At 37.5% G+C, this 18,405-nt stretch overlaps 1 protein-coding gene across 4 annotated transcripts in view; it reads right to left on the bottom strand.

The window, feature by feature from the left end:
• The window catches only part of DYNC1I1 (dynein cytoplasmic 1 intermediate chain 1), a 325,120-nt gene that overhangs the window by 41,239 nt on the left and 265,476 nt on the right, over nucleotides 1-18,405 (bottom strand). For all 4 annotated transcript variants that reach the window (XM_049893292.1, XM_049893295.1, XM_049893293.1 and 1 more), the window contains one exon: nucleotides 17,065-17,209. In XM_049893292.1, coding sequence (XP_049749249.1) covers nucleotides 17,065-17,209 — 145 coding nt within the window. The remainder of the gene's footprint in view (nucleotides 1-17,064; nucleotides 17,210-18,405) is intronic.

Below are 18,405 nucleotides of genomic sequence, written 5' to 3'. Positions count from 1 at the left end.
ATTTGTCAGTTTGCTTCCGTAAAGATTACAGCCTTGGAAACCCTATGGGGCAGTTCTCTGTCCTATAGGGTTGCCATGAGTCAGTCGGCTCAAGGACAACAGGCCTTTGTTCACTTGTGTGTCTGCTTTTCTCTTCCCGACTAAAATCAACACTCTGTAAGTTAGGGGCATTTTCTACCTATGTCACTGTTTTTCAGCTCTCAATAAATATTTATATATTATAAATGTGTATACCTTGTTCTGTATGTGACTTTATGTTACAATCAAAATAACTTAAGGTAAAGCTTGAGGCTGACAAGAATTTTTTCCTTTAAATAAATTTCATTCATTATTCAAATATGCGTAATATAATGTATACTATGAATTGTCTGGAGACAGGGATCATGTCTCATTTCTATTTTCATCAGTCTCCAGCATGAGATTAAAAACACACTAAGTTCTCTTTAAATGTTGGTTTGCTGAATGAATAACTGACCAAATCTTATATATATATATATATATATTTTTTTTTAGAAGGATACTCAAAAAACCAAACCTGTTGCCCTCGAATTGATTCTGATTAGAAGGTTAAGAAAGATAATATTTGTCTTTACTTACTAGCAGAAGCTTAATGAAATTTGCAATTTTACTATATTCTTGCATGTATTGCAATAACATGTAGGTAACTATGTAAACATTCATGTGCTCATATGTGTGCACAATTAATCGGACAGAAGGAGAAAGAAAACGGTCAGTGGAACAGAAAAATGGCGCAAAGTGGGAAATGGTAATAAAGAATGGTCAGCCATCTCTTTACAGATCTGTGGTGCGAAGCTGTGACTTAGTCACTGGGGTTCCTCAAAGAGGATTGAAATAACTTTGCAATAAATATTAAACCTCAGAATTTATTCATCATCCTATCATTAATCAGCAATATAGATGCTAGTGGCTTAATTTGTATGTAATCGGTCAATAATTCAGCCAGATTTTTTTTATATATATATAGATTAATCATTTAATATTCTGCCTGAAAGCTGTGAAGAAAATAAAGTACATGTGAAATGTGGTCACTGAACTCAAGAGGCTCACAGCTAAGTGGAAAACAAGGAAACAATGAACAAATAAATATAATAAAAGACATTTACATTTTATCTAAGTAGTGAATATCTAGCAATCTTGCTAAAATAAAAAAATAGCTTACTAAAAATTTTTTCTGGCTTTTTTTTTTTTTAATTTAAACAGATACAATCATATCATCTGAGAAGAATGTCGATTTTATTTTTCTTTCCAATCTGTATACCTATTATTTTTACTCTCATTTTACTCCACTAGCTAGGATCTCCATTACAACGTAAGTATTGAGAGTGGTCATTCTTGTCTTGTTTCTGATCACAAAAGAGAAACCTCCAAAGTTTTACCATTAATGACAATGGTTGCTATAAAAGTATTGAAAGTATTTATCAGGTTGAGGATGTTTCCTTCTATTACCAGTTTGGTATTGATTTCTATATTAATTGCTTTGTGGCCAGAGGATATCTCTTTGTTATTTAAATCCATGCAAATTAAAAAAAAAATTTATGGCTATCACATGTCCAATTTTTATAAATATTACTTGTGTGTTTAAAATGGATGTGTATTTTGTAACCTGTTGGTTTTGTGGATATGTATTATAAATATCATTGTTAAAAGAAAAACAAAAAAAACAAACCAAACCCAGTACCATTGAGTCCATTTCAACTCATACTGACCTTAGAGGACAGAGTAGAACTGCATCATAGGGTTTCCAAAGAGAGGCTGGTGAATTCAAACTGCCAACCTCTTAACTACTGTGCCACCAGGGCTCCTTCCTGATATTACCAAAAAACCCATTGCTGTTGAGTCGATTCCAACTCATAGCAACCCTATAGGACAGAGTAGAACTGCCCCCATAGGGTTTCCGAGGAGCAGCTGGTGGATTCAAACTGCCAGTCTTTTAGTTAGCAGCCAAACACTTAATCACTATGCCACCAGGGCCCTCTTGTTGTTAGGTGCTGTTAAGTCCATTTCTATTCATCATGACCTCATGTGACAGAGTAGAACTGTCCCTTAGGACTTTTTAGGCTGCTAACTTTATGGGAGCAGATTGCCAGGTCTCTATCCCATGAAACAGCTGAGTGGGTTTGAACTGCCAACGTTTTACTTAGCAGCTGAGTGCTTAACCATTGTGCCACCAGAGCTCCTTGTATAATATATATATATATGTGCATGTGCTTGTATGTATATGTATACACACACACATCACACACACATATATGCTATACAACATAAATATATACATATAACATATATGTTCTTATTTGATAAATCCAAGTTCATTAATCACGTTGTTCAAATAATCTCTACTATTACTTTTTTTTTTTTACTAGTTTGGCATTATTACTGGGAATGCTAATAGTAAAGATTGTATTTCAAGCTTGTGGGACTAAAGAAAGGAGCCTTGGTGATGCAGTGGTTAAGATCTCGGCTGCTAACTGAAAGGTCAACAGTTCGAACTCACTAGCTGCTCCATGAGGAAAGATGTGGCAGTCTGCTTCTGTAAAGATGACAGCCTTGGAAACCCTGTGGGGGGAGTTCTACTCCATCCTTACGGGTCACTGTGAGTCAAAATTGACTCAACAGCAATGGATTTTTTTTGGGGGGGGAGGGGGTACTAAAGAGTGGAGAACCATGAAATGCAGGTTGTGGTGTTTGAAATGATTAGGAAGGCAAGTGGAGCAGTTTACCAAGGAATACCGTTGTCCTGTGGAAACTCTGGAACAGAGTTTCTAAAGATATGCCCCCAGGAGTACTGCTTCCTTAGTCTGCTTGTGAAACCGAACGAGTCTCACGCCCAGCTACATCTGATCACCTCCGTGTGCCGTACATCCGGTCCATTCTTGAAGAACACTGTGTTGATGTTCAGTAACACACGAAAAACTACAAAGGATTCCCCTTGCTAAAGATACTTATTAACTTTGCTTCACTGTTTCTCTGTGTGTGTGTGTTTAAATCATGGAACTCCCTCTGCCTTTAAAAAAAATGCCTGTTAAGATTCTACGGAATACAAACACTGTTTTATGTTGTAATATGAGGAAATGCAATAATGGAAAGCACATTTCACAGAGATAATCTAAGAAGATTGTGTGGGAAGAATGAATATGGGGAAAGACCAACCCCAAGGAAATTAATGATAATTTTGTGACATATTTGATAAAGAAGACATAGTAATTCCCTGTAAAGAACTATTTTCCTAATGGATCAACTTTTTGGGGGTTGGGAGAGGGCACTCTCAGAGAAGAAGGTGAGCATTCTAATTTATTAGAGATCTAGATTAATATAAATTCTGTAAAGAGAAGGAATAAGAGCACACATGCGCACACACACACACTTCATTTTTATGGCCCATGGGTTGTTATATTAAGTAAATGATCTTAATAGCAAGAGGACGGCAAAACTCATCGCATTTACTGACCTTTGTTGAGGGAGGGAGTGAAAAATCAAACCTGTCAGGCATCAATTAAGTTCCATAGGTGGGTGGAAGCCAAGAGTCTCAAGCGTAACCCTCCTGGATTGGTGACCACTGCACCTCTTAATGCAGCTCAGCTTGACAGAGAGCTAAAGGGAAACCCAGGATTTATAAGCAAAGTTTTTAATCATTAAGGAAGGCCTGATGTGAGAAGAAAGCGGACAACTTGTAAGAGACCTGTTCTTGCTTTTGATTTGGGCTTAGTTCAAGCCAATGAACTGGGGGACAGGAGAGAAAGCCATTTCACTCTACTGCCAATTCCACAACATTCCTCTCCAGAAACTTCCACAGAGCTGGTGAACTTCCAGTAGTAAACACTGAGGTCTAGTTCCCCAGAATTTATGGGAGGGCCGGTTACTCCACTTTGGAAGGAAAAAAGAAAGTTTTCAAAGATTAATTATATTTATTTTTCTGCCATTAAGTTCCATTGGTGCGTGGAAGCCAAGAGCCTCTTATTTATCCTTTACAAAGTGCTAGAAGAATGTGAACAATCTCCCAATTTTTGTTGTCCCAAGTTGATAAAGTAGTAATTTGTCCTAATAGGCAGATCCTACTCATTCCATATGTTTAATACTGGCAAACTAACATGCATTATATTAGACAAAGGAGAAAGATAAACAAAGCAATACCCTACTCTGAAAAAGAAAAGAATATGTAAATACATTCAGAAGAGTCAAATAAGCTAAAGATGCACATGAAGACTGCAAAAATATTGGTGATTGAATATTCTAAGAAAAAGCCAAGGAGACCTGGTGGCGCAGTGGTTAGTAAGCATTTGACTGCTAACTGAAGGAGCCCTGGCTAACTGAAAAGTCGGTGGTTCAAACCCACCAGCCACTCCATGAGAGATAGACATGGTAATCAGCTTCTGTAAAGATTTACAGCCTTGAAAACCCCAATGGGCAGTTTTACTCTGTCCTATAGGATCCCTATGAGTCAGAATCAACTCAATGGCAATGGTTTAAGAAAAAAACTCTTACATGTCTTTCCCTTGATCTAAGGCAAATGAGAGTACCTCTTCTGTCTTCTTGCCGTGCCATATTTAAACCCCTTTTGAAAAGTCAGGAGATGGGGGGAGCAGGTGTGAAAAAAGACTACTAGAGCCTTGGATGAGGATCGGTGACAGAGATCAGTGACAGAGGGAGGAGGAAATGAATATATATGTGGCTCCAAATTTTAAAGACAATTTTAAGGTGACAAAAAGAAATGACCCATTGAAGATACAGTGTACGAGCAAGTAAACATAAAGTGAGCAGAAAGGTCAGATGACACAATTCTGCAATGAAGACCAAAAGACCCACTCACAAAGAGATCAGGTACACAACGAACTATTATTTAAAAGAAAGAAAGAAAAGGTCATGTAGCATTATATTTATATACTTAAAACTATGTGACATCACTGGCACGGTACCAAGCACATGAAAGTATTCACTTACAGGCAGTTTCTATTGTTATTATGATTATTTTCACCATCATCCTCATCCTTACGATTTGCTTTGTCTGAAAATTTAGATGTAGTGGTAAACTGGGAGAAACCACATGGCAGGGGGGTTGCAAAAGTAAGCATTTTGGCCAGTCAAGCTGCTACCACTGAATGGGGTGGAATTGTGAGAGAGTGCATTAATAAATCCAATCAACTAGTGTTGAGGTGGTGGGACCTATGGGATGCATCCAAGGTGAATGGATAAAGCAGTCTGATAAAGCAGTCATTGGGTTGCCCATTCTCACTCTTCATAGCATCCAGTGGGTGGCAATGAGGCCCTGCATTTCCATGAGCTATCACCCTCGTTGTCTTCAAAAGAAAGTCTATACTACATCATATGGCATCACGGATAGCCCTTCATCGTCTGGTCCCTTTTTGCCCCCAGAGCCAGCCTTTCATTAATTCCCCCTGGTCACATTGTACTCAGTACTCCAGCCCAACTAAACCACTTTAGCATCCAAACAACAGCAACGATAATAATATATAATAGTAATAACAGTAATTATTATTATTATTATTGCTACTTTTTTATAGTGCTCACTTGGTGCCTGGCATATATTAACTCATTTAATCTTCACAACTATGAGACAGGTAGTAGTTGAATCTCCATCTTATTAATGAGGAAACTAAGGCACAGAGAGGATAAGTAACTTTCTCAAAGTCACACAAATAAAGAACGTCAACTCTCCCATGCTTCTGTGTTTTTGCCTACTCTGCTTGAGTGCCCATTTCCTTCTCCCTTTATCTGACTAGCTTCCCCTTCAAGCCTCAGCTTGGATGTCACCTACTTTGACCAACATCTTTAAGACATTTCCCTCTCCATCTCCCCTCTGCCACCTCAGTCTGTGTTAAGAATTTCTTTTCTAATCTATGACTTAGAGAAGAGTCAAACTCCCTCCTAGAAGGAAACATGTCGCACACGACTTTCCCAGGGGTATCTTTAGAAAGAGCATTCCTGCCTGTAATTAGGGTACAACTCCCCAAGAGGTGATTGTCCAGGAGCACATGCCCCTCAGGCAGGCCTGTTGGGAAACATCTTGCCTCGCTGATTGGGGCAAGCACTCATCTTCTTGAGTGGAAGGGGTGGCTAAGGACACACACTCTGGTTGTTTGGTTCTTCAGACTGTTCTCAAAAACTAATTGGAATTCTACTCAACTACTTGGTAAGAAAAATATTTAGGAGGCCACTCTACCCTTCGACGGTTGCCTTAGATATTTTTCCAAAATTATAGTTTCTTAAATATTTCCTAGTGGGATTTTTTTAAGCTTCACCTCAGTTTTCTTAATTATTATACTTAAAAATTCTGGTTATGAGTTTTACTGCTCAAAACCACTACTAACTAAATGTTTGGTGCATTATGTTTTCAATGTACTTTTTTTTTTAAACCCAGGGTTTATTTGTTCATGTATTAATTCAATGAGTTATTAAGTGCCTACCAGGTGCCAAGCTGTATGCCAGATACTGGGATACACACAAAAGAGACACAGGTCTACTCTCAAGGAGCTTACAGTCTTATAGGGAAAGAGTGATAATTCCAGCAGAGTCGCATATTAAATGTGATACAGTTGGCAAGGAAAAATTGTTTTTATTATTGAATTACCTATAATATAGCCATATCTAAAAACTATAATAATACATATTCATTTCATGAGTATATTTTAAAGGTAAGAACTCATGTTTTTCCTTAGAAACCAAAAATTTCCAATCTCTTTTATGCATAACAACTTCAAATTATCATTCTTATCTAGTAGCTATGAGGGAAAAAAACAGCTAAGATAGTCATCTTCTATATTTATTTTAACCCTGGCCAAGGATGTAAAAGTGAAATAGGTAACATTTTATTGATTTCACAGTAGTTGCTTAAGATTGATGATCGTCTTTCTAATTTGTGCAAAGTCATTACCCTTCAGTCACTTAGACAATTCCATTCTTAGACTCACTGTTTTGCTGAAAGATTAGAGGACCAAGATGTGTGTCAACTGCTAGGGCTTATACAATGTCAAGATACGTTAGAAGGAATCAGTGATTTTCATCAATCAAACGTGTATCCTGAAAGGTTCTTGGATGGCAGCACCCCAGGGTGCTGTCCAGGAGCCACATCAAATACCAACACCCAGGTTAAGTCAGGCCATATACCAATCAGTCAACATAAAGAAACTGAATTTTAGGACCAAAAAGCCTAGTGCTAAAAGATTTGGGAGATATTATCAACACAAATAATAGAAACATAGCTCTTTGAAGTATAAAGGAAGGGACGGACATGGCAAATACAAGAACAGTATCAAGAACCTAAATCCCTGTGAAACAGTACTAGGACCAAAATAAATATTAACCCCACATTTAATTGGAATCCATTAAAACTTTCCAAACTGGAGGCAATGATAAAAAGTCCAAGGACTCATAACTTGTCTAGCCACTAAGCTAAACTGCAGCACATGAAAAAAAAAATTATTCCAAACCTCAGCAAACAGAGAAGCTGAGTGGAGTAATGAATGTTTTAATCCAGCTAAGAGGTCATACTTTATTTTTAAGCAACAACTCCAGCATTTCTTGATAGATGGAAAACTTACTGTGCTAAGATACCATAAAAGGTAAGAGTTGGTACTCAATGGAATTCATTCAGGCAATAACCCAAAAAACCAAACGCACTGCCATTGAGTTGATTCCGACTCATAGCAACCCTATAGGACAGAGTAGAACTAGCCCGTAGAGCTTCCAAGGAGCGCCTGGCAGATTCGAACTGCCAACCTCTTGGTTAGCAGCCGTAGCACTTAGCCACTACGCCACCAGGGTTCAGACAATATATTTTTTTAAAAGGATCATCAAGGATAGACTTCTAAGGATGTAGCTTTTTACTGTGCTATAAAAGCAGTCCCACTGAAGTACAGAAGGAAGTTCCAAGGGACTAATCAACATTCATTAAAGCAGCAATGCCATCAAAGAAAATGGAAATGGCAGTGTGATCCCTGGAAGAGGCAAAAAGGAGGTCAGGAGAATTTTTGAAGGAGCAGGTTTAGTGGTGACCATGGGGATAGAGACATTGTAGGGGGTGAAATCGTAATTTAGTGGAAAAAGACAGAAGATAAATAGGATGAGAATAGGGTAGTAAGACTGAAGGTAGGGGTTTTTGTTTTGTTTTCAATAAGTTAGAGAGAAAGGAAGTCTCTATATATATAGAAATAGAGACAGATGATGCTAAATATAAGAAATCACATGGGATGATCTTCATGGGCAGCCTTCATGTGGACGGGTAAAGGAGCTACACTCTATGTTTTTCATGCTTCCTTTACCCCATTAGGACACAACTGGGTGTTTGCTCTACTATTCATTTGGAATCTCCCATACATTACCTATATAGTAATCAGTTATAACAATAACATTTTTATACATTAAAAAAAAAACCCTCAAACCTGTTGAGTTGATCCTGATTCATAGGAATCCTATAGGACAGAGTAGAACTGCCCCAGAGAGTTTCCAAGGAACACCCGGATTCAAACTGCCAACCTTTTGGTTAGCAGCCATAGCACTTAATGACTACACCACTAAAGTTTCCTCTTTACACATAGTTGTATTTTAACTCTTTATCCATTGAGGCAAGGGCCATATACTTTACTTCCTTGTATTTTTATTTTCCTTTATGTAGTATCTTACATGGAGTTAAAAAAAATATATGTTGATAATGAATGTGATGAACAAAGCTCTCTCACAATCAAAAATAGGAGTATTACTATGCTTATTAAAAAAAAATAGCTAAACAATTAGGTTCTTAATTACACTGCCTTAAGTTTTTGACAGTAAAAGAAATCTGCCTCTGGCATTAATGTGCAAATACCTATTTTCCCTTATTAAGTCAACTAATGAAACCAGCAAGAACCATTCATAAGTTTCAAGATTCTATAATTACTATTAGGTTGGTTAATTTTCCATCTATAATCAGTGTGGCTATTTGGTTGAACTAAACCATTCTTTTGGGGATTGTTTAAAATTCACACCCAAAATACGCAGTGCTATATTCTTCTTTTAGCTTTTCCCAGTTAAAAAAAAAAAAAACTTGTCCAATCCTTATGGAAAATTTAAATGAAAGCACCTATAAAGTTAATGGCAATACTAATTTTTTTTTCAAATCACAAAGAGAATTGACAATAATTGCAATCTCTTCAAATATATTTTCATTTAACTATAATATTTCTAAAATCCTGTGTAAGTTCTATTTCTTAGTCCTGATATTTAAAATCATAGCTTCTCTCTTTCTAAAAGTCTGTGAAGTGCTATTTTCTCTCCAGCAATCATGTTACTTTTATAAAGTGAATGAATATGGACTTTGCTACAGCCTTCAAGATTAGATTCATTTCCCTCCCTGTGCTAATTCCAGCATAACATTCTCTCCTGGAATACAAATTTTCTTTCCTAATATTTTATCTTTGTGTTTAAAACGTGAATCCCTGGTCAATAGAGTGTACATCAGTGTTGCCAAATTTTTCTGTTGTTTGGTTTGTCTATGAAATTGTTTTTGGTTTTCCTTTCGAGCTGTACTTATTCCTACGAACAAAGCGTTGCATTGAAGTCTCTGTTTTCATTTGATTTCTGAATAGTTCAAAGTCTTGTTTCTTAGCATCAACTCTTTCTGTAATTTGGAGAATTCGTCCTTATGTTATTTAATTTGCACTCTTAAGCATGAGGGTATCCCTAACCTAATTACCAAGTGAAAATGTATCATAACTTTCTCTGCCTTTGTTTAAATGATAAAATGACTCCAAGTTACCCAATGAATTTAAAAATAAATATTATTACGGTAACTGCTATTGTCAGAAGTGATTAAAATAACTACAGATTTTCTCTCTTTCCTGATCGTATCCCTCCCTAAAATTCTTATTGTCAATAAGACTGAAATGAAAAAACAAGCCAAAAAAAAGAAAAAAGCAAACCCAAAAGCTTTGATTTCAGTAATTTCAAAACATTTTTTTTCACTTTGTCCTTTTTATCCAGATAAAAAAGATTGTTTGCAGTCACGCTCTTACAGAAGAGATTAGTAATTCTAAGAGATTTTGCTACCATTTCCTTAAAATTTTATGCTTGTTCAGATTCAGACAAGAAGACAATGTTGTCAAGAGTTTCAAGGGTAACCTTTGTTGCCAGCGCTTCACCACAAATGATCATGGATTAATTTGTGGTTTCAAATATATTCATGTACAAATCCCCGGCCAGAATAAGTAGGATAGTAATCGTATCAGGAAACCCTCATTCCTTACTGGTTCTTCCACAACAGCAACATATTCAAGGGTATCTACGATCTTTATAAAACAAGGAAGGGAGGAAGGGAGGGAGGAAGGAAGGAAGGAAGGAATGCCTGCATCTGCCTCTCTTCCTTCCCAAACTTCTGATTTTTCTTCTGTGCTTCCCCTCTTTCCACTTACTCCTTAACCCATTGTATTTTGTGTCCCACCCTCAATTGCAATGGAACTATACATGCCATGGGCACCAGTGACTTGCTAGCTGCTAAATACAATGGACATATTCTACTTCTGGTATTACTTCCCTAAAGTATTTGTCATTGTTGATTACTCCCTCCTCTTTTTTAGTTCTTTTTAAAAAAAAAATTTATTATAGAAAAATTCAAGTATATCCAGAAACAGAATAAAATCCATGAACCAGCTTTGATAATCATCAGTATATGGCCAATCTTACTCATCTATCTCTACAAACTCTTCCCTCTCAACTGATTATTTTGAAGCAAATCTCTGACAGCATATGATTTCTTCTGTAAATATTTCAGTATATATCTCTAAATGTAAGTGTACTTAAATTATCACATATCATTATCACAACTAAAAGTTAATAATTCATAAATATCATGAAATAGCCAGTCAGTATTCACATTTCTCTGATAGTGTTAAAAGTCTTTTTAACTGGGTGTTTGTTTGAATCAGGACATACAGAAGATCCATATTTTGAGATTGGTTGAAATGTCTTGATTTTTTTAAATTTTGATTTGTTGTTATTTATAGTTTCCACCTCCATCTCTTATTTTCTCTTGGGGGAAAAAAAAAAAAGGTTGTTGTTGCAGAAACAAGGTCAGTTGTCCTACAGATTTTCCCACAGTCTGGGTTTTGCCGATTGCATCCTGTAGTGCTATTTAACATTTGGCATCTTTTCCTCCTATTACTCTGGTTCAGAGGCTGGGAGAATTGTTAAGATTCACATCCGATTTGGGAGGTAAGGCTAGTTCATAGGTGGTACTGTATACTTCCATATAGAGGCTGTTTCTACTTTTATGTTATCAGCCACTGATAATCATTGCCTTGATCACTGGAGGTCTGTAAAAAAGTAATATTCAAATTCTATTATTTCTTCTTCCTATGTTAGAAAAACTTCCCCATATCAACTATTTTGTAACTCTGAGGTACAAATCGTATAGAAAAGGCAGAAGAAACATTTGATTCTTTCCTTTATTTACTACTTCTCAAAATAATGAGTTGGTTTTCTAGTATTCTCCAAGGATGACCAATAAGGAAATTTGTTGTTGTTATTTTTTCCATTATCATTGTGAATTTGTAAATTTATTATCCTTGTTGATGATCTAACAAATTATGGGTAACATTGCAAAGAATGGGAATTATAGAACACTTAATTGTGCTCATGTGGAACTTATACATAGACCAAGAGGCAATCGTTTGAACAGAACCATGGGATGCTGAATGGTTTAAAATCAGAAAAGTTGTGTATCAGGTTTGTGTTCTTTCACCATACTTATTCAGTCTGTATGCTGAACAAATAATCTGAGAAGCTGGACTATATGAAGAACAAGGCACCATGATTGGAGGAAGATTAATTAACAACCTGCAATATGCAGATGACACAACCTTGCTTGTTGAAAGTGAAAAGGACTTAAAGCACTTATTGATGTATGTAGTATACCTCAACATAAAGAAAACAAAAATTCTCACAACTGGACCAATAAGTAATACATGGAGAAAAGACTGAAGTTGTCAAGGACTTCGTTTTACTTGGATCCACAATCAATGCCCACGGAAGCAGCAGTCAAGAAATCAAACGATGTATTTATTGCCTTGGGCAAATCTGCTGCAAAAGAACTCTTTCAAGTGTTAAAAAGCAAAGATGTCACCTTGAGGAATAAGCAAGTGAAAGCTGGACAATGGATAAGGAAGTACAAAGAAGAATTGGTATCTTTGAATTATGGTATTGGTGAAAAATGTTGAATATACCATGGAAGGCCAGAAGAATGAACCAACCTGTCCTGGAAGAAGTATAGCCAGAATGCTCCTTAGAAGCAAGAATGGTGAGACTTCATCTCACATACTTTGGACATGTTATCTGGAGGGACCAGTCCCTGGAGAAGGACATCATGTTTGATAAAATAGAGGGTCAGCGAAAAAGAAGATGACCCTCAACGAGATGGATTGACACAGTGGCAGCAACAACGGGCTCAAACATAGCAATGACTGTGGGCATGGTGCAGGACTGGGCAGTGCTTCCTTCTGTTGTATGTAGGGTTGCTATGAGTCAGAACTGACTTGATGGCACCTCAGGATTATGATGATGACAATGATGAATGAACGATGATTTTTGGCCAACAGAAACTTACTCAAGTTGGTTCCCGAGTCCTTTCCTAAGACCCTTATAGGGTTTGGTAGCTTCCTTGTTTTCTGTTATGATGAGCTGTTTCAGGCTCATTTTGTACATTTCTTGCACAGATCTGGAATCAGTCATTTCTCCAAGGACCCCTGGTTTCTTTTAGTGGGACTGGTATTTAGATACCCCTTTCTGGATACTAGGAGTATTAGTGCTACTGGATTGGTCCTTGTTTCTAGGTCTTTTTGGTAGAAAGAGCTGTGAATAAGTATTCTTTTACATTTAAAAATAACATACATTGAATACTTACTTTCAACTCAATTTTAGAATTGTTACATACAGGGTTTTTACTTAACTTTACACATCTGAATCTCCTTTCAACAACGCTCATAATCTCACTTCTCAATGACACCTGCATTAGTCACGTGATTTATCTTGAGATACAAACAACAGCCTCAGAAGAACAGTAACAATTGGAGCACCAGCGATATAGGTGCTAGAAGCTGTTTAAGGTTTTTTTTTTTTTTTTTTTTGGTAGTTCTTTTTGTCCTTAAAATATGTATCTCTCTAGGAACATATAGTCAAAATGCAATATTTTAAGGTCACTTAAAATCATTCCTTACTGTGAGGTTTTGCCACAAGTTTGATCCACAGTAAGATTGATTTGTTTCATGTTACTTTAAATTTTTTATGAATGCTTTCTTATTTTGTTTTGTTTCATAAATGTGTAAAATACATACATGATTTCAACATCAGATGTACAAACAGGGTATACTCAGATAAGTCTGGCTTTTACATCTGTTTCTTTCAGCCTAGTAATTTCTCAGCCTATATGTAATTTTTGTGTATGTGTGTGGTTTATCATTCCGACTTTTAAAAAACATATAAGTGTAATACTAAAGAATGACAGCATACTATGTATAGTTTTCTTTACCTTGTCTTTCTCATTCGAAAATATATCCTAAAGTTCACTCCATAATAGTATGTAGAAGTCTTCTTCATTGCTTTCTACATCTGACTAGTATTCTCTGGTGTGGATGTACCACATTTTATTTACTCAGTGCCCTATTGATGGAGTATTGGGTTGTTTCCAGTCTTTTGCTATTCAAATAGCCTCAGAATGAATATCCTTGTTCCTCTATTTTTTAATATTAATTTTTAAATTTTATTGTGGTAAAATAAACACAATAAAAACTTTGTCATTTTAACCATTTTTAAGTGTATAATTCAGTGACAATAATTACCTTCACCATGTTCGGCTATCTTCACCACTATCCATTTCCCAAAATTTTACATCACCCCAAACAGAAACTCAGAACCCCTTTAGCAATTTTTCTTATTTTTTGCTGGTGTATTTTTGGCATAGATTCCTAGAAATGGGAAATACACATGCATTATTTTTAGATATTGCCAGATTCTCCTTCACAGTGTTGTACCATTTTGCTTTACCAGCAGTAATGTACGAGTGGCTAGTTTCTTTCAGCCTTGTCACAGTATGTTGTCAAACTGCTGGATTTTTACCAATCTGATAGTTGAAAATAGGTTTTTTAACTTAGTTTTACTTTGAATTTCTCCAGTAAGTGAGGTTGTGCATCCTTTCACATAGTTAAAAGTCAGTTCTGTCCTCTTGACTCTGTCTTCTCCACTGATGCCCATGATGCCACATACAAGCTCTAATTTTTCTCCTACTTCTCAGGGTGTTCCTTTTTAACCACATTTCTCCTGTTTATTTCCTAAATACTCCTCTTCCTCTGGTTTTTGTCTTAAGTTTTCTTTAAAATTCCACCCCTTTGACTCACAGAGTTTTTAATTATTATTATTATTGCTATTCTGACTATTCGACAGGGAACTGCCAGAAATTCAGGCCAGTTTCAGAAGAGGATGTGGAACCAGGGATATCATTGCTGATGTCAGATGGATCCTGCCTGAAAGCAGAAAATACCAGAAGGATGTTTACCTGTGTTTTATTGACTATGCAAAGGCATTCGACTGTGTGAATCATAACAAACTATGGATAATGCTGCGAAGAATGGGAATTCCGGAACACTTAATTGTACTCATGAGGAACCTTTACATAGACCAAGAGGCAGTTGTTCGGACAGAACAAGGGGATACTGATTGGTTTAAAGTCAGGAAAGGTGTGCGTCAGGGCTGTATTCTTTCACCATACCGATTTAACCTGTATTCTGAACAAATAATCCGAGAAGCTGGACTATATGAAGAAGAACGGGGCATCAGGATTGAAGGAAGACTCATTAACAACCTGTGTTATGCAGATGACACAACCTTGCTTGCTGAAAGTGAAGAGGACTTGAAGCACTTACTAATGAAGATCAAAGACCACAGCCTTCAATATGGACTGCACCTCAACATAAAGAAAACAAAAATCCTCACAACTGGACCAATGAGCAACATCATGATAAACGGAGAAAAGATTGAAGTTGTCAAGGATTTCATTTTACTTGGATCCATAATCAACAGCCATGGAAGCAGCAGTCAAGAAATCAAAAGACGCATTGCATTGGGCAAATCTGCTGCAAAGGACCTCTTCAAAGTGTTGAAGAGCAAAGATGTCACCCTGAAGACTAAGGTGCACCTGACCCAAGCCATGGTATTTTCAATCACATCATATGCATGTGAAAGCTGGACAGTGAATAAGGAAGACCGAAGAAGAGTTGACACCTTTGAATTGTGGTGTTAGCGAAGAATACTGACTATACCATGGACTGCCAAAAGAACGAACAAATCTGTCCTGGAAGAAGTGTGACCAGAATGCTCCTTAGAGGCAAGGATGGCGAGACTGCATCTTACATACTTTGGACATGTTCTCAGGAAGGATCAGTCCCTGGAGAAGGACATCATGCCTGGCAGAGTACAGGGTCAACAGAAAAGGGGAAGACCCTCAACGAGGTGGATTGACACAGTGGCTGCAACAGTGAGCTCAAGCATAACAACGATTGTAAGGATGGCTCAGGACCGGGCAGTGTTTCATTCTGTTGTGCATAGGGTCGCTATGAGTCGGAACCGACTCGACGGCACCTAACAACAACAATTCTGACTACTACTAAATGCCTATCCCCAGCCCAGAGCTCTATCTTGCATTTCTGCCCCACGTATCAAACAGCCTAAAGAAGATCTTGAATTGTGCCCCACCAAAACCCATTGCCGTTGAGTCGATTCTGACTCATAGCAACCCTCTAGGACAGAGCAGAACTGCCCCAGGGGGTTTTCAAGGCTGTAATCCTTATGGAAGCAGATTGTCACATCTTTCACCAGCGGAGAAGACGGTGGGTTTGAAATGCCAACCTTTTGATTAGCAGCTGAGCACTTAATCACTGCACCACTAGGGCTCCTTTGAACCCCACAGTTGCTTTAAACTAACTTATGCAAAGCGTCTTCCCAGACATGCCCCTCCTTTGGTGTTCTCCACTGCGGTGAATGCTACCACACATCATCAGGCACCCCAGTCAGAAGCCGGGGTTCTCTTCTCTAACTCCCTCCCTCACTTCCCTTGTATCAAATCAATTGCCAGCTTCTGTGGCTTTTACCTCTTAAGTGGTTCTCAAATCCACTTCTCTTCACCCCAAACTACTGGTCTTAGCCACCATGACTTCTCCTCTAGATTACTGCGGCTTCCTTCTAGGTAGTCTTTCTTTTTCCTCTTGCTCCCAACCAAGGTCAGAATGACCTTCTGTAAAACCTGATTTATTTTATTTTATTGTGGCAAAAATATATGTAACAGAACATTTGCCATTTCAAACCTTTTTTACGAATACAAGTCAGTGACATTAATTATGTTCACCATGTTCAGAATGGCCTTCTAAAAAGATAAATATTACGGTGCCATTTATCAGCTTAAAACCTTCAAAGGCTTATGTATTTCCATACACGTATGTGTACAGATGCTACAATGGTCTGGAAGAGCTACACTAAACTGATAGTAGAGGTTACCCCTGGGGAGAAGACTGGGATGGTGGGCTGCAAAGAGGACTGGAGGGTCCAGAGGCTTAATGGGGGGGGCGGTGGCAGGGAGCACTTATGCCCTGGTGCCACTTAAGGCCCGGTGCCAATTAGCAGTTTCTACTGGCCAGCTATGAAAGATCATTCAGCAATTTAATACTAATTGCCCTAGGCACTGTCTTCCATAGTTAGGCCCCTGGGTGGGCAGGTTTATTACCGGTGAAGGAGGACTTCAGCTTTACCATTATTTGAATCTTTTGAAATTTTTGCAATTAGAATGGCTTCAAGTATTATTTACTTAATATTTAAAAATAAAATAAACTACAAAAGTTAGCCTTAACTAGCTCTAGGGCAGAACAGATTCACCAATAGGTTGTATGAATTCCCAGTGCTAAGTTATCTGGAAGAGGATTCAGGTGTAACCACTGCCTACAAGTACCCCCAGGGAATAGAAAACATCCTCTCCCCCTATCAAATACCTGAGAATTTCAATCAAGGCATTCTTACCTTTGTGGTCCACAGTTTGACGGTCCAGTCGAACGATGACGTGACAAACAGGTGTGAAAAATCAATTGGGCCCACTGCCATGTGGCAGTTAATCCCCGTCACTGGTCCTTGGTGACCCTCGAAGATCTCACCAATGCCTGCTTTGCTGCATGAAAACCACCAGGGAGCAGAATTTCAGTGACCTTTGCAAAACAGTAATTCCTTTAAAAAAACAAACTCATCTCTGTATGACTGTTGTTAGGTGCCGTTGCGTCAGTTTCGACTCATATCAATCCTATAGGACAGAGTAGAACTGCCCCATAGTGTTTCCAGTGAGCAGTAGATTTGAACTGCCAAACCTTTTGGTTAGCAGCCGAGCTCTTAACTACTGTGCCACCAGGGCTTCTCTGCATGACTACTTTTCCATAATTTACAAGAACCAACACCACCAAAAAGGAAACCATTTTGAGTTCTCTTTAGATGAAAGAAACTGCAAAAGTGCTAGAGTATTTTTGGTGTTTGAAAACCAGTAAAGTTTATGAGAAGGAAAAAGGGGAGTAAAAGGACAATACAATCTTCTTAATCATCAGAATTTAATGTCAAATTTTATTATTTTATCCTTTTTCAGAAGTTCCTCAAATCCCATCATTGCTGATGCAGCTATTTTGATGGGAAACATAAATACTTAGATATCAGAAACTTCCATATTGATAAAAAGACCATTCTATTCTTGTGAAGACACGTTGTACACGTTCTATTTTAACTTCTTTTAGTCTATTGGCTATGGAAACCCTGGTGGCATAGTGGTTAAGTGCTACGGCTGCTGACCAAACGGTTGTCAGTTCTAATCTGCCAGGTACTCCTTGGAAACTCTGTGGGGCAGTTCCACCCTGTCTTATAGGGTCACTATGAGTCAGAATCGAGTCAATGGCAGTGGGTTTGGTTTGGTTTTTTATTGGCTATAGGGTCACTATGAGTCGTAATTGACTTGACGGCAACGGGTTTGGTTTTTTTGGTTATTGGCTATAAAACTCTATATATCCTTGAAGGCATATTCACTTATCCTTTAAAAGAAGTTTTTTAAATTAGGTTGACATACCTGAAAATATAATCCTTTGTGGAAACCCTTGTCATCACTTAATAATATACATAAATATAATATGGGGAAAATGATGTGTTTTCTCCACTGAAAACAGAAGAGAAATTTACAGGGCCACTAAGTATAAATTCCATGAGGGCAGGGACCTTGTCTTTGTGGCCACTGTTTATAAATCACATGAAAAATACTTAATAAATATTTGTTGAACGAAATTGCAAAGGACAAGACAAACTTTTAAGGCACACTTGAGAGAGAGTAATACA

Source organism: Elephas maximus, chromosome 8 (assembly GCF_024166365.1).
Source record: "Elephas maximus indicus isolate mEleMax1 chromosome 8, mEleMax1 primary haplotype, whole genome shotgun sequence".
Classification (NCBI taxonomy): domain Eukaryota; kingdom Metazoa; phylum Chordata; class Mammalia; order Proboscidea; family Elephantidae; genus Elephas; species Elephas maximus.
The sequence above is the reverse complement of the archived record's forward strand: the minus strand, read 5'-3'. Positions and strand labels throughout refer to the sequence as shown.